We start from the raw sequence: 25,296 nt of genomic DNA, 5'->3' as shown, positions 1-25,296 counted from the left end.
CTCACTCCAGGACCGGGTTCAAGCAGTCAAGTGTGCCGTTGTTTGGTATGGTCACCATGGAAACGAGACTACTACGGCAAGCCAGAAAGCACAGGATGAATATAAGCTAAATTACTTATGTAGTCATTTTGAGTTTCAGTGTCTGCAGGCTTTACAAGGAACACAATGAACACGAGCATCGCCCCCCTCTTTTACACTGAATACAATCCTTTTAAAGGGTCAAAGCAAACTAAACCAAATAACAAATGTACTCAAAGTATCAAAAGTACAAGTACTCATGAAGTTTCCCCTCTGAAATGTAATAAAGTAAAAGTATGAAGTAACAGAACATGGAAGTACACTGCTTGTGTACATTTACTCAGCTAATTAGTGACAAACTCTTCCTCTGTGTTCACTTCAGAGCTCTTCATGTGAAGGCAATTAAACCTCTCCTCCGGCTGTGATTGGCTGGATAGAGTCGCTCGTGGCTGCTGCCAACTTTGGAAGCGAGGCGGGTCACGCGCGCTGCTCCACCCCCAGGTGTCGCGGGCCGGTTTAAATAGTGTGCAGGAGGAAGGACAGCATCATCATCATCATCATCACTTCATTCACCTGACATGATATTCTCATCTCCCGGGAGTCGAGCCTCCGTCCTGCACTGAGGGCTGAAGCACCGCACGGTGAGTAGGACTCTTTATTTAGGCAAAGACTGTGAGACTACTTCCATGCAATGAGTTCTGCTGAACTTACCCGTTCAATTAGCTACAGAGGCTATTAATATTATCTAAACATGCAAAATAACTCTAAGAAAAGCAGCTTGTTAACAACTAAAAGACACATTTCTGTCACTCTTCAAGCCAAAAACATTAAGAGCATTATGAGTTCATATTTGCTGTTGAAGAGTAATAATTATAATGCTGCATTATCTCTGACTCTCTTAAAGTGCTGGCAGAAGGTTAAAAAAGCTCCAGGATGGTATTTTAATCTTTACTGACTTTTAAAGCATCACATTTCTCAGTAAATCCGTCAGAAATCTTCATTCCAGATGCTGGATGTTGATTCCTGCTCACATACCTGCTCTGTTTTGCCTGTGGATGCATGTCACACATGGACGCACCTTGTGACATGTCACCATTTTGGTGTAAATGGTAAGCTTGGCTGGACACATGAGCTGCACCTTATAAGGTAGTATGCCTGCTAAGTCCCTAGCATCCCTCTTTGGGCTACCAAGCTACCAGGAGCAAAGGGTTAGCCAAACATGGGCATTCCAGCATGGCAGCTCAGTTGTTTGATTATAGGGGTTATCTGTGTGCTGCGTTTCATGTTTTATTGCCTGCTGTTCAATGGGGGGTCAAAGCAGCCTCGTGACCTACATGAAGAGGCAGAGGCACGGATAAGTGAGTAAGTAGCTCATTGCAAACTTAGGGAAATGTGCCGAGGCCGTTATCAGCAGTAACCTGTCAGGCGGTTCACTGAAACCAAATGTAAATTATCTGCGTGACACTCGGATGCAAAGGCAGCAGTTTGAGTCACAGAAGGAGGAGGAAAGAGAGCTAATGTGTTGTATTGACGCTCGATCGTCCTCGTCAGTCTTCTGCGAGACTCTTTAAACATCTGCACAAAGCTTTTTAGAGACGCTTCTGCTCGACCTTATGTGTCATTTTGCTCTTTGCATCCAAAATTGTTTTAGCGGTCACAGTCGTGTTTCCGACTGTCAATCAAATCTGATCAAACAGACCACACAGTCCTGATGAAGGAGATTCATTTTTGAGGATTAAATTCTAATTAGCTACAGACTTTTCTCCAAACTTTAACTTGTATTGTTTTTTATTTAGGCAGAAACGTTACAGAGAAAAACTTGACACCAAAGATCAAAGTTTTTACTTAACGTTTCCTTTAAAGGTCAGTTTCTTCAGCACTTTTCTCTTTGTTGACTTTGTTAATGATTTAATAAGTTAACATTTGGCTGCATTAATTCAAGATGGACTTTAATGAATAGTTCGACATTTTGGGAAATGCAAGATTATTTGCTTTTTTTTGGTACGGTAAATATGAAGCTGCAACCGGAAGCCGATTAGCTTAGCTTAGCATAAAGACTGGAAACAGGGGTAAACAGTTAGCCTGGCTCAGCTAGCGTTTGCTCAGCAGCACGTCTGAAGCTCACTAATTAACATGTTATATCCTGTTAGTTGAATGTGTACAAAAACCAAAATGTAATGATTTTACGTTGGTTTATGTGCCGCTCTATTTCTTGGCCGGGAGCAGTGATTTGTTGGAGTCTTGTGGTCCCTGAGAGGTTGCCAGGTATCTGGTCCTGAAACAAGCAAGCAGGAGTTGTGTTGTTTATCCGATGAACGCAGTGTGTTGTAGTTCACATGTTCAGTGTTTGATTTCTGCCGTCTGTTATGTCTGCAGGCCAGAGGTCAAACCGAGGTCAGAGGTCAACCCGACTCCCATCAACCCACCAGAGGCCGACCCAGTCGCCAGTGACGATCCAGACGTCAGCTCGACCGCCTCCGAACTCCCAGCGATCGACTCCGACTCTGCCGCCGTCGACCCTCAGGTTGATTCAACCGCTAACGGCGACATTTCCAACATGGCTGACCCCGACGACGGCAAGTACCTCTTCCTGGAAAATGACTTTCGCAACAGCGGCGTGGCTCAAGCCGACTGGGCCGCCAAGAAGATGGTGTGGATCCCGTCGGAGAGGGAGGGCTTCGAGCAGGCCAGCGTAAAGGAGGAGAAGGGTGATGAGGTAATGTCGTCACACCCTGATGATGTCATCATTATCAGGTGATGCTGTCTCTGCATGCTGCAATAGTCACGTGACTTTTTACTAGTACTTTTAACGCCTTAATAGTCTTACAGTTTTTTAATCATGAGCTTCTACTGAACAGTTCATTAAAGTGAGATTTTTTTTCATCACCCGTCTCCTCTTATGGGAAAGACTAATAATGAATAAATAAAAAATGAACTAATGGTCGTATAATAATAACAAATCATGGTTTTAAAGATGTAGATGTAAGATTCAAATCACATCCAGAACTGGGCTTTAAAAATGTAGAGTTTTCTTAATTGATTATCTACCCTATGAGTTCTGGGCATTAAGGCCTCCAGAAGTTAAACTATTGCCACTTAATGCCAACATAAAGAAACTGCACAGAGCTGCTTGGCATCAGTACACATTTATTCCGTTTGTGAGTGAAGTTAAAACAGAGCTGTGTCACAGAGTGGGTTTTTGGCTGCAGGTGCTGGTGGAGCGCTCCAACGGTCAGAAGGCGACGGTGAACAAAGACGACATCCAGAAGATGAACCCGCCCAAGTTCAGCAAGGTGGAGGACATGGCCGCCCTCACCTTCCTCAACGAAGCCTCCGTCCTCCACAACCTGCGAGAGAGATACTTCTCCAGCCTGATCTATGTGAGGAACACACACACACACACACACCTCAAACCTGAATCTGAATCTGAACCTAATTTTCTTTTTGAAACATATCTTTATTGTTGAGGCACAAACACATACAACAATAAAACAAGATACTGCAATAAGTCAATGAAATCACTCCTTAGTCCTTGGGAAGGATAAGGGAAAGAAAAACAATAAAAGACAACAATGAATAATCTGGCAGAAAAATAAAGCTGCACAGCCTAAATTACACTGTATAGGAGTATATATAGTATGTAATCAAAGTATCATCCGGTTGCTTCTCCAGTGTCAAATAAGCTGTAGAAGTTATGGACATCATTGTTGTGCAGCTCACATTTGAGCATCAGCATCACCTCATAACCAAATGTTTTAAGCTTCCTCAGAAATTGTTGCAGAAGAAATTTGCAAGGAAAAACAGATTTGATTAATTATTTATTAAGATGACAAGCTTAAACCTACTGAATATTACAAAGAAAACCATTTTTTTTATCCTTTGAGCAGAAAACATGAACAAATACTGTGCTTAAATTCCCCTCTTAATAATATATAATAATAATATAATAATATCACCAACACAAGTATAAACTAATACAAATATTTCACGGTTAGGAAACTTAATATTATGTTTTACGCCTGCACGCCGAAGGCTACAGATAATTCAAATGTAAAATAATGAATGAACCTTTGCAACTGAAAGAACAGCAGCACTTTTAAATCTACATGTAAACCGAAATATAAGGAGAAATACCAAAAAGACTTGATCCAAGGTCAGCGGGTTAATTCTCTTTAAGTTCACACTGAGGTGGAAAAGTCCTTGTTTAGGGACTGTGTGCAGACACTGTGCTCGCTACACAGACTCAGGATGTACTGGAAGGATCAACAGCTTATGTTTTTATTTTTTCAGTCTGTCTTACAAGTCTAATAAGGCACGGGGTGTAAAATTAAAATCCAAGCTGATGCATTTAATACAGACTGCCATGAAGATCAGTGGAAGTTAAGAACTCCAGTCCATATATGAGCAGACGGTAACTGAGCAGCCAAAAAAGTCTCCTGCGCTGGACTCTGAATATGAGCGGTGACCCGGAGTCCCACAATGTCGTAAAAATGCTTTTTATTATTTAAATATAACAAGCTGTAAAGTTTCGTTCAAATGTCAAGTAATAATGTGATGTTTTTTGTATAATATTACAGTTTGAGAGGTTGCGCAGGTCACTATCATATAGATTATATTATTGTGATCTGAGCTGCGTCTGACAATTATTGTCTTTGTCAGTTAATCTGCTGATTATTGTCTCGATTGGTTGATTGATAGTTCGGGCTGTGGGTCTATATTGCCTAAGGTGACGCTTAAAAATAGCTTTTCTTTCTGACTAACAGTCCAAAACCCAAAGATATTCAGTTTACTGTCACATAAGACAAAGAAAAGCAACGAATAAGGCAGCTGGAGTCAGTGAATGTTCGGCATTATTGCTAGAAATAAACTTTTTAAATTATTAATTGAACAGTTAGTGATCATTTTCTGACGGTCGACAAATTGATTAAGTGTTTCAGCTCATCCACAGGGACATTTGTGTCCCTCGTAGTATGTTAGTTCAGCCGGGCCTCTCGGTGATGTTTAGTGTTTCTTATTGTTCTCTCTGAAAAGTTGCTACCTGTAAATCAATATACGTATTTGTTGCTCCAGTCAGATAGCGTAAATGATCATCCTCACAGCCGTACGCTGTATAACACACACTCGCCGTCCTCATTGGAGACAAACCTTACATGCAGGAGCTGGGCCCCTGGTGGTCTTGGCAACAACCCTGAACGGTGAGGATCCTGGATCAAGTCTGGCAGGGACCCTTTGATGCACGTCACTCCCCACCTCTCTGTCCTCTCCTTTTTCAAAGAGAGCTTCATCCGTCAGCTTCTGTGATTCAATGCAGTTTCTCATTGAGCATTTTTTATATTCTGGAAAAAAAAGTCCACACAGTTAATTTATTAATATTATTATGACACAAGTAGTTCATTAAGGATTACTAAGTATCAGTGGTGTTGCTGCATGTGGCTAAACTAAACACAATTAAACCAAACAAAACCAAAAAGCACAAGACTTCAAGGAGGAAGAGAGAGGGGGCCACCTGTAGAGAGACCTGGCCTGTAGAAGGTGAGGCCAGTCCCTCACTGGGGCGGGGGGGGCCGAGCAATCAGGCCGGACCTGAAAGAGCAAAACCCCTAAAACTGTCACGCTGCCTTTCACCCCCCCACAGACGTACTCGGGTCTGTTCTGCGTGGTGGTGAACCCCTACAAGATGCTGCCCATCTACTCTGAAAAGATCATCGAGATGTATAAAGGCAAGAAACGTCACGAGGTGCCGCCACACATCTACTCCATCACCGACAACGCCTACAGGAACATGATGCAAGGTAACAATACTCAGGTCCAGCCCATCCATCGATCACTAATCAATCATTAATTATTCATTTGGTTTGAACTTACCCCTATGTTCTTATTTAGTCGTATTTTCTCTTGTGGACTATATATTTGTATATACTTATGATGTTGTACTTTATGTGTTCTTGTGAGTTTATTGCAAGTACTGCTGCCTCTTGTATTACTACTACTACTACTACTACTACTACTGCTGCCTCTTGTATTTCTACTACTATTACTGCTGCCTCTTGTAATACTACTACGACTACTGCTGCTGTTACTGCTGCCTCTTGTATTACTACTACTACTACTGCTGCCTCTTGTATTACTACTACTACTACTGCTGCCTCTTGTATTACTACTACTACTACTACTACTGCCTCTTGTATTACTACTGCTACTACTACTACTGCTGCCTCTTGTATTACTACTACTACTACTACTACTACTACTGCCTCTTGTATTACTACTACTACTACTACTACTACTGCTGCCTCTTGTATTACTACTACTACTACTACTACTACTACTGCTGCCTCTTGTATTTCTACTACTATTACTGCTGCCGTTACTGCTGCCTCTTGTATTACTACTACTACTACTGCTGCTGTTACTGCTGCCTCTTGTATTACTACTACTACTACTACTACTACTGCTGCTGCCTCTTGTATTATTACTACTACTATTACTGCTGCCGTTACTGCTGCCTCTTGTATTTCTACTACTACTACTACTGCTGCTGTTACTGCTGCCTCTTGTATTTCTACTACTACTACTACTGCTGCTGTTACTGCTGCCTCTTGTATTACTACTACTACTACTGCTGCCTCTTGTATTACTACTACTACTACTACTGCTGCCTTTACTGCTGCCTCTTGTATTTCTACTACGACTACTGCTGCTGTTACTGCTGCCTCTTGTATTACTACTACTACTACTGCTGCCTCTTGTATTACTACTACTACTACTACTGCTGCCTTTACTGCTGCCTCTTGTATTTCTACTACGACTACTGCTGCTGTTACTGCTGCCTCTTGTATTTCTACTACTACTACTACTACTACTACTACTGCTGCCTTTACTGCTGCCTCTTGTATTTCTACTACGACTACTGCTGCTGTTACTGCTGCCTCTTGTATTACTACTACTACTACTACTACTACTACTGCTGCCGTTACTGCTGCCTCTTGTATTTCTACTACTACTACTACTGCTGCCTCTTGTATTTCTACTACTACTACTACTACTGCTGCCTCTTGTATTACTACTACTACTACTACTGCTGCCGTTACTGCTGCCTCTTGTATTTCTACTTCTACTACTGCTGCTGTTACTGCTGCCTCTTGTATTTCTACTACGACTACTACTACTACTGTTACTGCTGCCTCTTGTATTACTACTACTACTACTACTACTACTACTGCTGCCGTTACTGCTGCCTCTTGTATTTCTACTACTACTACTGCTGCTGTTACTGCTGCCTCTTGTATTTCTACTACTACTACTACTACTACTGCTGCTGTTACTGCTGCCTCTTGTATTTCTACTACTACTACTACTGCTGCTGTTACTGCTGCCTCTTGTATTACTACTACTACTACTGCTGCCTCTTGTATTACTACTACTACTACTACTGCTGCCTTTACTGCTGCCTCTTGTATTACTACTACTACTACTACTACTACTGCTGCCTCTTGTATTACTACTACTACTACTGCTGCCTCTTGTATTACTACTACTACTACTACTACTGCTGCTACTGTTACTGCTGCCTCTTGTATTACTACTACTACTACTACTGCTGCTGCTGTTACTGCTGCCTCTTGTATTACTACTACTACTACTGCTGCCTCTTGTATTACTACTCCTACTACTGCTGCCTCTTGTATTACTACTACTACTACTACTGCTGCCGTTACTGCTGCCTCTTGTATTCCTACTACTGCTACTACTTGATACTACACAGTTTTCGGGGTAATTGGTTTAAAAAAGCCAATCACAGCACTTACAAACACAGACCCGTCACTTCAGTTACTGGATAGTTGATTGGTGGCCTGAGCGGCCCTGACTGAAGCCTCGGAGCGTGCCGTCTGGCCTCCGGATGGTCCGCCGGTGACCTCAGACCAACTCCATACTTTCCATTCAGCTCCAGAATGGCCATACATGGAGCAGGGAGGCGAGATTACAGCGACGGAGCCCTGCATCCACCTGCTATTTTTAGATGATATGAGTGACGGAGGCTAATCTCCCCCTGAATGAGACTTCAGAGCCGCTTGCTCTCGTGTCCGAGTGAAGCGGCGCCGCCTCAGAGTTCATGTTTGGTCTGTTCGGCTTGGCTTCAACTAACGCGTTCAGCTCAGTCAACATTATTTCCCCCCCTTTTAACATCTCTCTCCCTCTCCACAGACCGTGAGGATCAGTCTATTCTCTGCACGTGAGTCAAAACATACAACACTTCACCATTTTCCATCACGCCGTGCCGTGCGTGTGAGCACACAATCGCTAAAGGGCTTGCATTGACTTACATTCATTCCCTTAAACCAAGTGTTTGCCCTGAAACTGAATGACGTACAATGAGACTGTGTATATACATCTATGTGAGGCGGCAACTAAAATCATTATCAGTTCATCTGATGGCAAATCTTTCAATTCAAGTCACTTGATCTATAAAATGTCAGGAGACAGATATATAAAATGAAATCTCCTGAAGCTCCAGCTGACATATGGATGTTTATTGTTTTAAAATAGTCAATTTACATCATAGAAAACCAGCAAATATTCACATTTGTTAAGTTGGACCTGGTGAATTTTTGACATTTTAGCGCTGAATGAATTAACAGAACTGTTGCGTATCAATTATTTGATCAATCAACCAGTTGTTTCGGCCGTTACTTTTCATGAACTGAATGTTGTCGCAGAATGTCAGCTTCAATTGACAAATAAATCCAGATGAATTCACATTATTTGTCGTCCTGTCTCCATTTTTAACTCTATTCTACCTCCTCGTGTTTCCTCCCTCTCTCTCCTCACCTCTCCTCCGTCACCCAGAGGTGAGTCTGGAGCGGGAAAGACAGAAAACACCAAGAAGGTGATTCAGTACCTGGCCGTCGTCGCCTCCTCACACAAGGGCAAGAAGGATGCCAACCCTGTGAGTAGAAACGTCTTCGCCGTGTTTTACGATTGCTCCAGAAAACTGGATGTACAGAGCAGCCAAATGATAGGTTGATAAAACAAAACTTATTACAAATAGACGTTAAATATATCACAATAATGAATTCCAAGAACAGGAAGTAGACTTATACGTGGTGTCACTGCCCAATATTTTTGATTTTAAAATCATATTTTAAAAGATGATCATGTTTATACAGTAAAATCTTGATCTGCACAGAAATAGGGATGTAAACAAATATAAATATATTATTAGGATATCAACAGATAATGAACAGTAATATTTGTCTTTCCTTGAGCAACTTGTCGGAGTTTAAGACTTCATCAGCTATAAAAATGATTAAAATGATGTCACGATGCCATTTAATGACTTGCTTTTGGTGAAAATATACCAAAAGATCATTAGAAAGGACTGCGCTGTGTCTGAAGACAGTGTTTAGTTCTGTCACAGAATATTAAATCACATATTCTACTGTGCATGACAGGATTCAGTGGCTGCAGCGGTGGTCAAGGTGAGGACACATTATTGTCGTCCGCTGATGCTTCTGGGGCCTCTGATTTTTCTTTTTTTAACTCTGACTGAAGATTAAAAAGTCATGAAATATCAGCAACGTCAGTAAAACACGTGCAGTTGATGGAGGAGCACCGTACTTACAGGAGATCATCGTGCCAAGTCGTCATATCTTTCCCATAACAAATCCCCCTTAACACTGATTGAGAGTTACAGCTGCACGTAATCCAGTGAAGAACCATCTGTGGTGTGTTTAATTTAAGATTTACTGATGCTTGACCTCCGGCCCTGCTGCTCTGCTGTGTTTCAAGCTGTCATGCGGGTAGCCAATTTTGGGGAAATGCTAAATGTAGCAACAAAACAGTTGAGGATTCGTTGAGTTTGTAAGCAGCTTGTGTTCCTGTTTGTTCCTGCAGCCGCAGCAGGCGGGATCTCTGGCCTACGTGAGTATAAACTCTCATACTGACTCTTTTACTCAATGAGTTTCATGTTTAATTAAGATTCAATGCGACAGAAAGGTTTTTCTCTCACATCTTGGTACGTATTCCCTTTAATGTGTGTATAGATATGTGTAGATACGCATATGTACTGTAATGTATAGGTGTGTAACCTTGTTATGGGCTGTAGGGGGAGCTAGAGAAGCAGCTGCTGCAGGCTAATCCCATCCTGGAGGCATTTGGAAACGCCAAAACCATCAAGAACGACAACTCCTCGCGATTTGTGAGTTTTGAATCGGTGTGTCAGTTGTGACCTTTAGTTGTGTCAGTTATAATGATGTCATGTTGCTGTGTCTCCTCTGTCCACAGGGAAAGTTCATCAAGCTCAACTTTGATGTGACCGGCTTCCTCGTCGGGGCGAATATTGACACCTGTATCCTTTTTCACATCAAATGATGAATATAAAATTGAAAAATAGATTTTGATGCGACAAAATAATCTGTCAAAGTGCCCTTTTTGCTTGAAATATTACCTGAAAACAGACGTGGTTGTCTGCTTAACCCTGTCCTGACCCGATCAGACCTGCTGGAGAAGTCTCGCTGTATTCGTCAGGCCAACACTGAGAGAGCCTTTCACATCTTCTATTACATGGTGGCAGGAGCCAAAGACAAGACGAGGGGTGAGCAGCCACAACACGAGCAAGAAAAAGACCGAAACTCTCCTCTCACTGACAGATCTAATGGGCCTAAAGAGTCCATATGACATATCACAGAAATTGTTAGCTGTCTTACCCAGAATCAGGTAACGTAGGTCTCTGAACGTCCAGTACACAGATCCTCAGGTCTTGAATGTGTTTAGCCTAGCTTAGCATCAAAACTGAAGGCCAAAAACTCTACATTTGACATATGTGTTCTTATTTAATCAAAGCTGTTGTACATGTTTATACTTCCAGAAGCCACCGTGGTTTGTTCATGACATTGTGCAAACCTGGCAACCCCACAACGAGGACACGACGATGCTGCGTGCAGTCACTGCACCCAGTGTTAAGACCACAATGTCTTGTTTTTAAGACCCCCGGCTCTAGAGGCGGCAGACTTGTCGTCTTGTTAGCTTTCTGTTTGTTGATGTTATTTCTCTCTGGGTTTGACAACAAACAAACAAACCTTCACTGTGTGTGTGTGTGTGTGTGTGTTTAGAGGAGCTTCTGCTGGAGGACTTCAGCTGCTATCGTTTCCTGAAAGAGGGTCACGTGGAGATCCCCGGTCAGGAGGATGACGAGCTGTTTGATGAGACTCTGGAGGCCATGGGGATCATGGGCTTCACTGAGGAGGAGAGAATAGGTACAAACTGCTCAGAGAACATTTGAACCAACTCCACAATCAAAAGCCTTTATCTGAACACACTTTGCCATGTGTTACTGGCTCAAACTCCAGTTTTTTTTCCACCTCAAAGACTATCTAGTTATTGTTTTATGATTAATCATCTGCAGGTCAAACTTCATTCATCTCAGGAACAGAGTGGGGAAAGTAAAATCATGAGAAAACCTTCAACTGCTGTCAGTATTTTGTCCATGCTGAGACAAAGAGAGGCTGTCATAACAGATCCACGGTTCCTGGACGCACACAAAAGCTCTCAAAGGAAACCTGGGATGCAGAGCTATGCAGCTGCCCGGCACATCTACCTGAACGTGCTTTGGATGTACTGACTTTAATGTAGTTGGGGGTGTTCACTGTGCAGCTGTATTATGTTGGAAACTAGAAATATGTGATCAGGACTCTGATCTGACTTGTCCCAGCAGGAGAAAAGCTCTTAAGCACTGTTGTGACATTTATCAATCCTTCTAAATGTCGTTCCTTCTTTCCTCTTCCTCTTCCTGGCTGCAGGGATGTTGAAGGTTGTGTCCACTGTGCTCCAGCTGGGCAACGTCAAGATTGAGAAGGAGAGGAACAGTGAGCAGGCGACCATGCCTGACAACACCGGTAACCGTGTTAAAATACCAACACCTGCACTGTCTATTAACCTGTAAACCCCTCTGACCTCTTCTCCATCTCATGTCACCCATCAACCCCAGCTGCCCAGAAGGTGTGTCACCTGCAGGGCATCAATGTCACCGACTTCACCCGCGCCATCCTCACCCCCCGGATCAAAGTGGGCAGGGAGGTGGTGCAGAAGGCCCAGACCAAGCAGCAGGTGACAGCAAACCAAACCTCATTAACACAGAAAATAAAGGCTCTGCAATATTTCTCTCTGAAAAAAAAGAAATTCTCCGGAAAGTAAAGTATCTGAGTCTAAAGTTGAGAGTTGGAAGCCTTCTGTCGCATCGCTTTCCAGCAACACAGAGCGATAAACTATCTCTCTCCATCCTCCTCTTCCTCCAGGCTGACTTTGCGGTGGAGGCTCTGGCTAAGGCCATGTACGAGCGCCTGTTTCGTTGGATCCTGGCCAGAGTCAACAAGACGCTGGACAAGAGTAAGAGGCAGTCGTCCTCCTTCCTGGGCATCCTGGACATCGCTGGCTTTGAGATTTTTGAGGTGAATTCTTACTGAAAACTAACATTTAAATACTGAAGTGTTTGTTTTGTCGTATTTATGTTGTTTTCTGATCGCTGCAACGTTTCTCCGCCTCAGGACAACTCCTTTGAGCAGCTCTGCATCAACTATACCAACGAGCGTCTGCAGCAGCTCTTCAACCACACCATGTTCATCCTGGAGCAGGAGGAGTACAAGAGAGAGGGCATCGAGTGGAACTTCATCGACTTCGGCCTCGACCTGCAGCCCTGCATCGAGCTCATCGAGAGGCCGGTCAGGACGCACGCATGGCCTCCATTCTAACCAGGAGTCTGATGAACGTATAGATATAGTTATTAAACGTAGAGTTACTCAGGGCCCATAGAAAGTGACTGCAAACAAAAAACAGTTGCACAAACGAAGCAGATGTCACAAGTAATGTGAAGGACTGCTTTCATTTTTTGTTTATAGCTTTTATTCTGGAGTTTGTTTTCCACTTAAATCAAAGAGTCGCTAATTAGATAAATTCTCCCCATCATTCTGATCAAAAAGAACTGCAACAGGAAACAATTGTAAAGATCTTCTCTTAAACGGAGCCTCTGTGTCCTTCGACGTCCTGCAGAACAACCCTCCAGGCATCCTGGCCCTGCTGGACGAGGAGTGCTGGTTCCCCAAAGCCACTGATGTGTCCTTCGTGGACAAGCTGCTGAACACCCACACCGGTCACGTGAAATTCTCCAAACCCAAACAGCACAAAGACAAACTGATGTTCAGTGTGCTGCACTACGCCGGCAAGGTGAGGATCACTGACCGCTTCAGGAATGTCAGAAACTGTTTTAATGAGATTTGTTGACCGTAAGAAAAGTATATTTTAACGCCCGCCGCTTCTTTCGATTTTTTCTTAACAAACATGACTTCCATCTACATTTCCAGGTCGACTATAATGCAGCTAACTGGCTGACTAAGAACATGGATCCTCTGAACGACAATGTGACCGCTCTGCTCAACAACTCCTCCAGCAACTTCATCCAGGACCTGTGGAAAGACGGTCGGTCCTCCATGACGGGGCAACATGTCCTCATTTACCTTTTCAACATAGCGATCAGACGCGGTGTAAATCTCTGCTGTGTCTTTCTCCGTGTCAGTGGATCGAGTGGTGGGTCTGGAGACCATAACCAAGATGTCAGAGAGTTCGGCGCCCACTAAATCCAAGAAGGGCATGTTCCGCACGGTGGGTCAGCTGTACAAGGAGTCGCTGGGCAAGCTGATGACCACGCTGCACAACACGCAGCCCAACTTCGTCCGCTGCATCATCCCCAACCACGAGAAGAGGGTAGGTCGCCTGTGTTTGATGTCCTGCGGTTTTACTTGTAGTCTACAGCGATCAGAGTGTGTCTGTACCTGCAATTAGTGCCTGTTGGTCTGCTGCTGTGCTGCAGGCTGGGAAGATGGACTCCAATCTGGTGCTGGAGCAGCTCAGGTGTAACGGGGTGCTGGAGGGCATCCGAATCTGCAGACAGGGATTCCCCAACCGCATCGTGTTCCAGGAGTTCAGGCAGAGGTGAGGGAGCAGCCCGAGACCACGTTCTTCAGATATTTATACTGATTATTCTTATTATTCTTTAGAGGAATCAATAACAACATTCATAGTTCAGTTCAGTATCTGTATGAATAATATACATCCTGTTATTAGATGGTATGAGCCCCTGTGTGTTCTTGTCTGTAGATATGAGATTCTGGCTGCCAACGCCATCCCGAAGGGCTTCATGGACGGGAAGCAGGCGTGCTGTCTGATGGTGAGCTGGATGCAGGGTTCGTGATCCTGACGGTGGTCAGACATGACCCCCGTCAGTGTTATAGACCTGCAGTGTTAAAGTGAAGGGACGTACACAGTAACGCAGTAACACGGCCCCTCTTGCCTCCTCCAGGTAAAGCACCTGGATCTGGATACTAACCTGTACCGTATTGGTCAGAGTAAGATGTTCTTCAGGACGGGAGTTTTGGCCCAGCTGGAGGAGGAGAGAGACATCAAACTCACCGTCGTCATCATCGCCTTCCAGGCTCAAGCGAGAGGCTTCCTCGCCCGCAAGTAAGAGAAACTGTTGTTTCAACAAAGTGAGGAAATAACGCTACCTACAATACCAACTTTTGGGGGTCCACTGCAGTCGATTTCCTGTCTCTCATTTACGCACACACACAAGCTTACATCTAATCCTTCCTTGTGTGTGTGTGTGTGTGTTCAGGGCGTTCAGTAAACGTCAGCAGCAGCTGAGCGCCATGAAGGTCATCCAGAGGAACTGCGCCTGTTACCTCAAACTCAAGAACTGGCAGTGGTGGAGGCTCTTCACCAAGGTTACATATACACACACACACACACACACACACACACACACACGCACACACACACACACACACACACACACACACACACACACACACACACACACACACACACACACACACACACACACACAGTGATTGATTGATACAGGCTGACATTCAGATAGATAGATAGATTAGATTCAAAAGAAAGACTGAGCTGTGGATGTGTGACGTGTGTGTGTGTGTGTGTGTGTGTGTGTGTGTGTGTGTGTGTGTGTGTGTGTGGTTCAGGTGAAGCCCCTGCTGCAGGTCACCAGACAAGAAGAAGAAATGGGTCAGAAAGATGAAGAACTGAAGGCAGCGAAAGAGGTGGCAGCCAAGACGGAGGCCGAGCTGAAGGACATCTCCCAGAAACACACGCAGGTGAAATAAATGCAGGTTTTTAAATGAATAATTTTTGATCTTAAACATAAATGTCCAGAAGCGACTGAAGTCTGTGTTTGTAGCTGATGGAGGAGCGATCCCAGCTGGAGTCGAAGCTTCATGCGGAGACGGAGCTGTACGCTGAGGCTGAGGAGATGAGGGTGAGGCTGGAGGCCAAGAAGCAGGAGCTGGAGGAGGTGCTGCACGAGATGGAGGCCCGGCTGGAGGAGGAGGAGGATCGCAGCCTCTCCCTGCAGCAGGACAGGAAGGACATGGAGCAGCAGCTGCAGGTGGATTATTATTATTGTTTTTATTATTTTATTATTATATTGTTGTTGTTGTTGTTGTTGTTACACAGCCCTACAAGAGTACATTGTATTATTTTCATTATCGATTATTTTTACAAGAAATCAATTATTGTTTAGTCCAAATAATGTTAGAAAATAGTAAGATATGTATATATATTTATATTTACCGTGACATGAAACAGATTCTCTAATTCTCATATTTGAGATGCTGGAACCAACAAACATCTGGCATTTTTGTTGTTGTTTATTGATAAATGATTACACTTAAATATTACAGCTTGAAACTAAATAGTAATAATAATAATGATAAACTATATTTATATAGCGTCTTTTATACCCAAGTACTTTGGACCACTGTTAGAATATAATATATTCATATTATTAATACGTTTAAAAAGGAAGATAATAATAAAATATTATCTTATGCATGTATCACGACCATAACCACTTCCACATCTTATATATAAACGAATAATCGAACATTTTGTAACTCCGTGGTTAAATGAGTCTCCTGTATATTTCACACACATGACGTTTGTCTGCAGCTGATGGAGGCCCACATAGCGGAGGAGGAAGACGCTCGGCAGAAGCTGCAGCTGGACAAAGTGGCTATGGAGGGAAAAGTGAAGAAAATGGAGGAGGAAATTCTGCTGATAGAGGACCAGAATATCAAACTGCAGAAGGTATAAAAACGCAGTTTGGTTTTGCTGTGAGGTCGGCGTTTAATACGCGATAAGCTCGGTACTCGCACGCTCTCGTGTCTTTTCAGGAGCGAAAGCTTCTGGAGGAGAGGATGGCTGATATGAGCTCTAACCTGGCAGAGGAGGAGGAGAAGTCCAAGAATCTGACCAAACTCAAGGCCAAACACGAGTCCATGATCTCCGACCTGGAGGGTCAGTCAGGACAAGCGAATACTCCATCTGCTCATGTCTTTGTTCTCTTCTCACCTCTGTTCACTGTTGTTTAGATATAGATATATATATTTATAGAAGAAAGCAGCTAATAATTTACACTCATCTTTGTTGAAATAAACAAACAAGTAAAGATTCCAGAAGTTAAAAGCTTTATCCCAGGGGAGGAGTTATATATACATCTTTTACAGACTTTAGAATACTTGAATTTGGATTTATAAATGTGAGATTTAGCCAATAAAATTAAAAGATTAAAAAACTGTATACAGATGATTTTATGTATCTTCTAGGATGCCAAATAGTACATAAGTTCTTCTTAAGTCCTCCACTTTTGATTTATCGGCTCGTAAAGTGTGATTTTAATTGTAGGAACTTGCAGGACCTTCGAATTTTTTAAAATAATTTGTGTTTCCATAAAAAAATGAACTTTTATGACGAGTCTGTTCACCGTCTTCTTTCTCTCTGTGTGTAGTGCGAATGAAGAAGGAGGAGAAGGGTCGTCTGGACATGGAGAAGGCCAAGAGGAAGGTGGAGGCGGAGCTGGCCGACCTCCAGGATCAGCACGCCGACCTGCAGGCCCAACTAGCCGAGCTCCGAGCCCAGCTAGCCGCCAGGGAAGAGGAGCTCCAGGGCACGCAGGCCCGGTAAGAGGCACTACACAAGCCGACGATGTTCATAACAGCCGACAATGCTGTTGGACAGAAGAAACATCAGGGACGATTTAACAGTTTATCCTGAGGGAACTGTCTATGATGAAGTTTATTTCAAGCATATTAAGATGTGGGACCTGTAAAATAATAATAACACATTAGATGATAATAATAAATTAGAACCTTTCTTGTGTCCACAGTTTGGAGGAGGAGAGCAATCAGCGTGGTGCGGCGGTGAAGCGGGTTCGAGAGTTGGAGGTTCTGCTGTCGGAGCTGCAGGAGGACTTGGAGGCTGAGAAGGCGGCCAGGGGGAAGGTGGAGGCGGCTCGACGGGATCTCGGAGACGAGCTGAACTCTCTACGCACCGAGCTGGAGGACAGCCTGGATACCACCGCCGCCCAGCAAGAGCTACGGTCTGTACGATCGGTTCTATCCTACATACATGACCTCTGATTGATCCACAGGCTCTGTGGTAGTGTTTCATCAATTGTTGCCACTTTGAGGTAATAGTGGCTCAGTCTCTGCGCTTTGAAAGTGTATGACAGGAGGAAGATCTTTAGTTTTTTCTGCATTTAGAGCAGATCTCTAATGATTTAGTCTGTGTTGACCGATGTTAAAAGCTTCTCTCTGAGGTGGTGCAGAACAGTAAATAATCATCTGCATGAGAGTGGACGTTTGCAGGCCGATCACAAGGCCGTGTTACTGCTGGACGTGTTGTGGTGATGTCGTGTGTGTGTGTGACTGGCAGGGCGAAGCGTGAGCAGGAGGTGGCCATGCTGAAGAAAGCCATGGAGGACGAGGGACGCAGCCACGAGGCCCAAATCCAGGACCTGAGACAGAAACACAGCCAGGCTGTGGAGGAGCTCAATGAGCAGCTGGAGCAGGCCAAGAGGGTATGATGAGAAATTCACGTCAAACTTAACAAAAAACTTCCCTCAGGCCTTCTGCGCTGTGACCGCCTCTATTTCATTTTTAAAAAACGTTCACTCGGCACCACATCTCTCCGTCCAGGTGAGAGCTGGTCTGGAGAAAGCCAAGCAGGTTCTGGAGAAGGAGTCGTCAGATCTGAGCGCCGACCTGCGATCCCTCGCCAGCGCCAAACAGGACGTGGAGCACAAGAAGAAGAAGGTGGAGGGTCAGCTGAACGACCTGCAATCACGCTTCAACGAGAGCGAGCGGCAGAGGACCGAGCTGGGGGAGCGAGTCTCCAAGATGACTGTGAGTCATCAAAATACTAATGAATTGACCCTGAAGTACTAGTCAAATACTGCATGTACCCAAATATATACTGTAGTTAAACAGTAACCAACTGAAAACTAAACAATCAACAGAAAGTGAACAGATAACAGTTTCAACCAGCATTCAAGTTAATCCTGATTTAAATCGTCTATACTGTGAAACGAGAGAGTGAAGGACAAAAGTTCACATGTGGGACTTCACTGTACACCTTCGGTCCATCTCTCTCCTCCTTGTCTTTCTCTTCGTCTCTGCCAGATGGAGCTGGACAGCGTGACGGGTCTGTTGAACGAGGCGGAGGGAAAGAACATCAAGCTGAGTAAAGACGTCTCCACTCTGACCTCGCAGCTGCAGGATGCGCAGGTGAGCGACGCCGCAAGTACACACCAGTTTATAAAGTTGGATGCGGTTCTGCCCACAGTGAGTCCTGAGTGTCGAGGCAAACCTACATCTAACAAGAGTCTGCTGTCATGCTAACCGCTACTGAGGCTGCACCTAGACACAGCGGTACTTTGAGCTAAATGCTAACATCAGCATGCTAACATGCTCGTACTGACAATGCTAATGTGTTGACATTTAGCAGGTGTAATGTTTACCATGTTCACCATCTTAGTTTAGCGTGTTAGCATGCTAATAAATGCTAATTAGCACCAAACTCCAAGTAGGGCTGAGGCTGATGGGAATGTCTTCAGTTTTGCAGGTTTTTGGTCATAAACCAAAGTATTGGACAAACTGATAATGGCTAAATAGTCAAGGGGTTAAAGGGATTGGTGGTGGTCCCTGGTGGTGGTCCCTGGTGGTGCTAAAGGAAAAGTCAGATGATCACCAAAGTCAGCAGGGTTCGTCTTCAGGGGACTGTGAATGTCTGTACAAAACTGCACTCATTGTTTAGATATTTCAGTCTGAAGCAAAGAGGAGGTGGACTGACCGACTTTTCTGTCAACTTTCTCCACGCCTCCTCCCGTCTCCTCGTCCTTCTCCTCCAGGAGCTGCTGTCAGAGGAGACCCGTCAGAAGCTGAATCTGTCCGGACGTCTGCGTCAGACGGAGGAGGACAGGAACAGCCTGGTGGAGCAGCTGGAGGAGGAGACTGAGGCCAAACGGACCGTGGAGAGGCAGGTCTCCAGCCTCAACATGCAGGTCGGTAACTTCAGATAAATCTGACCTGTTAGAGTGAGAGAAGGTCAGTCATGTGACCGTCAGAGACAAATCAGCGGTGTTACAACTAAAGAAAAGTAGCCAACTGTTTTTTAATCTATTTGAATCCAATAAGATTACACAGCAGACTTGTTTCATACATGTAACAGAAACGATTTCTCATCAAGTCTTATGAACAGATACTGAACAAATGAGACCTTAAATGAGACCTTTTTTCGAGCACGATGTAGAAACATGACACCTCTTTCACCTTCTGTCAGCTGTCCGACTCCAAGAAGAAGCTGGACGAGATGTCGGGGACGGTGGAGCTGCTGGAGGAGGGGAAGAAGCGTCTGCAGCGCGAGCTGGAGGCGACCAACAGCGACTACGAGGAGAAGGCCTCGGCCTACGACAAGCTGGAGAAGAGCCGGAGCCGGATGCAGCAGGAGCTGGAGGACGTCCTCATGGACCTGGACAGCCAGCGGCAGCTCGTCTCCAACCTGGAGAAGAAGCAGAAGAAGTTTGACCAGGTCTGACTGTAAATTGTGAACCTTTAATGCTGAAGAGAGTCTGAATCCTGTCCAGACGGCTCCTCGGTGCAGACTTGCCTGTTCTTTCTGTTCCTTTGAATTTACATTACTCTCCTTTGTCCTGGTGTTTGTCAGATGCTGGCGGAGGAGCGCGCCATCTCCTCTAAGTTTGCAGAGGAGCGGGATCGAGCAGAGGCCGAGGCGAGGGAGAAGGAGACGCGGGTGTTAGCACTGGCCAGAGCGCTGGACGAGAACCAGGATGCTCTGGAGGAGGCGGAGAAGACCATGAAGTCCCTCCGAGCTGAGATGGAGGACCTCATCAGCTCCAAGGACGACGTGGGGAAGAGTGTAAGAGGAAACGTCGGACCGTGAATGAATTCTTTTCTTTTATTACAAAAGTTGACATAATTTCTGATCTTATCTTCTTTCCATCCTCCGTCAGGTCCATGACCTGGAGAAGGCCAAGCGTGGCCTGGAGGCCATCGTGGAGGAGATGAGAACGCAGATGGAGGAGCTGGAGGACGAGCTGCAGGTCGCTGAGGACGCCAAGCTGCGTCTGGAGGTCAACAGTCAGGCCCTGAGAGCTCAGCATGAGAGGGAGCTGCACGCCCGCGATGAGATGGGCGAGGAGAAGAGGAAGCAACTCCTCAAACAGGTGGAGTACAACCTCCTGCTGCTCCTCCTAATATAACATCTGATCATGCTACACGCAGGTGAACCAGAAAACTATATTCCCATGAACATGTAAGATTTCTCTGGACTGTATCTTGTGGATGAAACAGTGTGTGTGCTCCTTATGTTATGTGTGTTTATAAAATGACCTCCCGTCTCTCTCCGTCAGGTGCGTGAGCTGGAGGCGGAGCTAGAGGAGGAGAGGAAGCAGCGAGGTCAAGCGTCAGGCGGCAAGAAGAAGCTGGAGGGGGAGCTGAAGGACATGGAGGACCAGCTGGAGGCCACCAGCAGGGGGCGCGACGAAGCAGTCAAGCAGCTCCGCAAGATCCAGGTCAGCACACACACTAATGCAATATCTTTCAATTGATAAGAAATCAAAGCTCCATGACGTGAAGTGCTTCTATTATTGAAAAACCACTTGAAACCCGACACGGCCTCCCCTGCTCTCCTCACAGGGCCAAGCAAAGGACCTCCAGAGGGAGCTGGAGGACTCGCGTGCAGCCCAGAAGGAGGTCCTCGCCTCAGCCAGGGAGTCTGAGCGCAGATCCAAGGCCATGGAGGCCGACATCGTCCAGCTGCACGAGGTGAGGCCTCAAAGAAACAGCGTGTTGTTTCCCGTCAGTTGATCGTGAGCCACCAACATGCAGGACGACCTTTTCTTTATTCCACCATCAACTCCCTCTGTCTGTCTGTCCTCCTGTCTGTCTGTCTGTCCTCCTGTCTGTCTGTCTGTCCTCCTGTCTGTCCAGATGTTGGCAGCTGCTGAGAGAGCTCGTAAGCAGGCAGAGGCAGAAAGAGACGAGCTGTCTGAAGAACTGGCCAGTAACTCCTCTGGAAAGTGGGTGTCATGAGTTACTAACAAGTAGCAGCCAGCAGTAGTTCAGATCTGATGTTTGTTCAAGAATTTAGAAGAAGATTAAATCAATACAACTAACAACTCAGGTTGTTATGATTCAACATGTTTCATCTCCTCTCCCCGTCCTCCTCCTCCTAACTCTGTTCAGATCCCTGCTGTCTGATGAAAAGCGTCGTCTGGACACTAAGATCAGCCAGCTGGAGGAGGAGCTGGAGGAGGAGCAGGCCAACGTGGAGAGCCTCAATGACCGGCTGAGGAAGAGCCAGCAGCTGGTAGGTCCAGGGTGGACCAGAAACTGGACTAGACAGGGTTTAAGCGAGGACTAGGCCGGGCTGTACGTGGTGTTTCCTTCCTGAGTCTCTTAATGTTTCTGTCTACGTCCCGTTGTGCAGGTGGAGCAGCTGGGTGCGGAGCTGACAGCAGAGAGGTCTTCCTCTCAGAGCAGGGAGGGATCCAGGCAGCAGCTGGAGAGACAAAACCGAGAGCTGAAGGCCAAACTGCAGGAGATCGAGGGCCAGGGCCGCTCCAAGCTCAAATCCTCCATCGCCGCCCTCGAGGCCAAACTGAGAGAGGCTGAAGAGCAGCTGGAGATTGAGAGCAGGTAATGGTGCATGCTGGGAAATGGAGTTCCAAACATAGATTTGATAAACTGCACTGAAACACAGTAAGAAGGATTAAATGTGTCACTGATGTTGTGTAGAGAGCGTCAGGCCAACGCCAAGAATCTGCGTCAGAAAGAGAAGAAACTGAAGGATTTAACCATCCAGATGGAGGACGAGAGGAAGCAGGCGCAGCAATACAAAGACCAGGTAACTCCGATAACCATGATGGCAACGTTTTATCGCGCTTTCTGTCACACACCTGTAAATAAACCCGCTCTGTGCAGGCGGAGAAGGGCAACGTGCGGGTGAAGCAGCTGAAGCATCAGCTGGAGGAGGCGGAGGAGGAGGCTCAGCGCGTGGCGGCGGCTCGCAGGAAACTGCAGAGGGAGCTGGAGGAGGCGAGCGAGGCCAACGACACCCTCAACAGAGAGGTGGCTTCACTCAGGAGCAAACTGAGGTACTGAGGGGCCCTCTGACCTGACGGGGGGGGGCAGCAATGTGTGGAGGACAAACATAAATACAAGAAGAAGAAAATCACAATAAATTAGTGATTCATTAGAAAAAGTTCAGCTTGAGAGCTCCTGTTCTGCAGAACTCTGATCGACATGTAGAGTTTCAAAATGTGTCGACCTTTATTTATTCTTCAACATAAACGTGAACAAATGTTTTTGGTAAAGATCGCTTTGGTTTTTAAGAGTTGTTTCCAAGATATGAGTGGAACATTTTGCGGTTGAAACGTAAAGCTGAAACAATTAGTAGACAGACGATGAATCAACTATTTTGATGATCAATAATTAGTTAGTTAATTAGAGTTATTTATAAGTGAGTCTCTGGTTGCAGCTTCTCAGATGTGATTTCAGTCATGGTAAAATGAATATGTTTGGGTTATTAACACTTGTTATGAACTTTTTTCACAGTTTTGTTACATTTGAATGACTAAACATTAATCAGTTAATAAAAATAATCCAATATTTTATCTAATTGATCATATAATTATGAAAATAATCAGCCCCAGACTAGAAATCACATCAAATGAACGATTACAGTTATCCTGTAAAGAAGTCTGTTTCCACGCACAGCTTATCAATTTAATATCGCAATTCACAATTAAAAAGTAGTATAATGATCTAAAATATCTTTCTGTCAAAACTGTAACTTTGGTTTATGCTTTAACAAACTGTGAGGGTAGAAACAAACAGGCTGATGGGCTCCGAAGTGACGAATCCCACACAAGGAGCATGATGGGATGTATTTATTTTTCAACCCTCTGATCAGATGCAGCGACTGCACCAAACTCACTGATGAATTATTATTATTATGGATTACGTGTTTGTTGACCTCGCTGCCTCCTGTGTGTTTCTACCTTTACTCTGTTTGTTTGTTCGGTCTGCGACAGAGAGACTACAGGGCAGTGAAACGCTGGATCCCACTGGCAAACATCCATGTTCAACCTGAAGTGAAATATTAAACGGTCCCGCCTGCTGTAGTAAACGTTGTTTTGCGATGACAAAAAAACCCACATTCGTCCTCATTCTTTATGATTCAATAGTGCCTGAGAAAAGAACTGTGAAGGCATGAGATCATTTGTGATTTTCCATTTCCTCTTCCTCCTTCCGTGTCCTGTTTCACACCTTTCCTCAGACACTGCTGATCTGCAAACTGTCCTCAAAGCTTCCTGGGAATGTTCTCCTCTTCCTTAACGGGCTTTTTACTTCAGTTTCCTCATCGCTGTCTCAACCCTGCTGCAAGATATCAGGGCCTTCAACTTTTAAAAAAAAAATCTCGCTTTGCAACAAGCCACCATGTTCTCGCTGCTCTCTCTTCTTCCTCTGTCCTTCGTCTCCTTCTGACCCTCCTCTTCCTCCTCTTTCTCTTCCTCCTGATGTGACGGTTATTCCCAGGCGTGGCGGCGGGGAGGCGACGTTCAGCAGCCCCAGTCCCCGGAGCAGCAGCAGCGGAGGAAGCCTCAGGAGCTTGGGGCTGGGAGGGAGCATCGGCCGGAGGAGCATCAAAGAGAACTCAGTGGAGCTGCAGGAGGAAGAGCATCGTTCCCCGACTCCTCCTGCCTGCACCTCCCCTGGGGAGTCCTACGGGGAGGCCTACACCTTCTCCCCCGACGAGTAGAGAGACCAGACGCAGCATTATGATCTGGTTTCACACAAGTAAAGTGGGCAGAACCTGTTCCAGAAACATTTTTACACTTTTAAGTTCAATTTGAAAGTTTCCTTTGAAAATGACGCAAATGTTCCTGAACACAGAAACACAGAAGTCTCATAACAACAGCCTTCTTATAGCACACAACCTATTTATAACCTGTTATTCTACACTATCCCTGCTAACCCGATGACAACATGATCATTAAACCACTTTAAAACAAACCCATGAAATTAATTTATATTGAGAATACATGTTTCTGGTGCTGGTTCCAGCTTCTCAGAGAGGAGTCATGTGACAGTAAACTGAATATCTTCATCTTGGGCTCTGGGAAATTATACTGAGCAATGTTCACCACATTTTATAGACGAAATAATGAAAGAAAATATCTACAGATAATAATTGACAAGAATAGATAAGAATATGAACCTGAGTTTAAATAATCTACAAGGATTTTAAGTCTATTTGTGGCTCTATAAAATACAATAATGTTTTTCTTTAGTCCTTTAGTTCTTTAGCAGAAATCTTCAGTTAAGACACTCCACTCCTGTTTTTTTTTTAGTTTTAATCTCAATTATCCAGTTTCAGAGGACACTTTTTCATGTTTATCGTTGGAGAGAAATATCGGCAGCTTCAATCCAGTTTCCCTGAAAAAAGAAACTTAATTTAAAGCGTCGCTAACAAACCAAACTTTCTCTGTTCCATAATTTCCTCTCTCCTCTTTGAAGCTCTATAAAGTCATGTATTGCTCTCTTTAGTTTTTACCCCCCCCTTCTCAAAAATAAATAAATTAATTGATTAAAAAAAACATGACACAGAAGAATGTGTGTTTAACCTCAAAAGTAAACGAGGTTCACTTTAGTTTGAAATGTCAAACTAAAGGACACATGCAGGTCTTATTTTTTAATTTATTACATCATGTGACTTTAACATAATCAGCTGGTATAAACAACAACAATGGACGACAACATCTGTTTATACTTCTCTAACGTTAAACTGATTGATTCCAAATGGTTTAACTTTATTTGGGGAAAATAAATCTCATTATTTAAGACT

At 44.6% G+C, this 25,296-nt stretch overlaps 1 protein-coding gene across 1 annotated transcript; it reads left to right on the top strand.

Moving 5' to 3' along the window:
* The first annotated feature begins 1,237 nt into the window (after positions 1 to 1,237).
* Positions 1,238 to 24,210, top strand: LOC139299846 (myosin-11-like). The gene is made up of 44 exons (XM_070922780.1): positions 1,238 to 1,380; positions 2,392 to 2,734; positions 3,228 to 3,398; positions 5,654 to 5,810; positions 8,224 to 8,251; positions 8,866 to 8,965; positions 9,471 to 9,497; positions 9,913 to 9,939; positions 10,124 to 10,216; positions 10,303 to 10,366; positions 10,514 to 10,612; positions 11,130 to 11,273; positions 11,817 to 11,912; positions 12,005 to 12,123; positions 12,312 to 12,464; positions 12,561 to 12,734; positions 13,063 to 13,236; positions 13,374 to 13,488; positions 13,586 to 13,773; positions 13,880 to 14,001; positions 14,167 to 14,236; positions 14,369 to 14,529; positions 14,684 to 14,792; positions 15,054 to 15,185; positions 15,269 to 15,475; positions 16,039 to 16,176; positions 16,263 to 16,386; positions 16,877 to 17,048; positions 17,255 to 17,467; positions 17,803 to 17,947; positions 18,066 to 18,272; positions 18,549 to 18,653; positions 19,277 to 19,429; positions 19,708 to 19,956; positions 20,092 to 20,304; positions 20,399 to 20,611; positions 20,798 to 20,959; positions 21,084 to 21,212; positions 21,378 to 21,466; positions 21,633 to 21,756; positions 21,877 to 22,085; positions 22,185 to 22,293; positions 22,371 to 22,543; positions 23,988 to 24,210. The coding sequence occupies exons 1-44, from the start codon at positions 1,238 to 1,240 to the stop codon at positions 24,208 to 24,210; spliced, it is 6,366 nt and encodes a 2,121-aa protein (XP_070778881.1).
* Positions 24,211 to 25,296: the final 1,086 nt, after the last annotated feature.

The sequence above is a fragment of the Enoplosus armatus genome, chromosome 17 (assembly GCF_043641665.1).
Source record: "Enoplosus armatus isolate fEnoArm2 chromosome 17, fEnoArm2.hap1, whole genome shotgun sequence".
In the NCBI taxonomy this organism is placed as follows: domain Eukaryota; kingdom Metazoa; phylum Chordata; class Actinopteri; order Centrarchiformes; family Enoplosidae; genus Enoplosus; species Enoplosus armatus.
This window is presented reverse-complemented; position numbering and strand designations above follow the sequence as displayed.

What these genes read in the sequence shown, in the direction of transcription:
- LOC139299846 (XM_070922780.1), top strand. Translation starts at nt 1,238, where the DNA reads ATGGGCATTCCAGCATGGCAGCTCAGTTGTTTGATTATAGGGGTTATC. An exon ending in ACGACAACTCCTCGCGATTT is followed by an intron (nt 10,217 to 10,302) that starts GTGAGTTTTGAA and finishes CTCTGTCCACAG; the next exon opens with GGAAAGTTCATCAAGCTCAA. An exon ending in CGCAGCTGCAGGATGCGCAG is followed by an intron (nt 18,654 to 19,276) that starts GTGAGCGACGCC and finishes CTTCTCCTCCAG; the next exon opens with GAGCTGCTGTCAGAGGAGAC.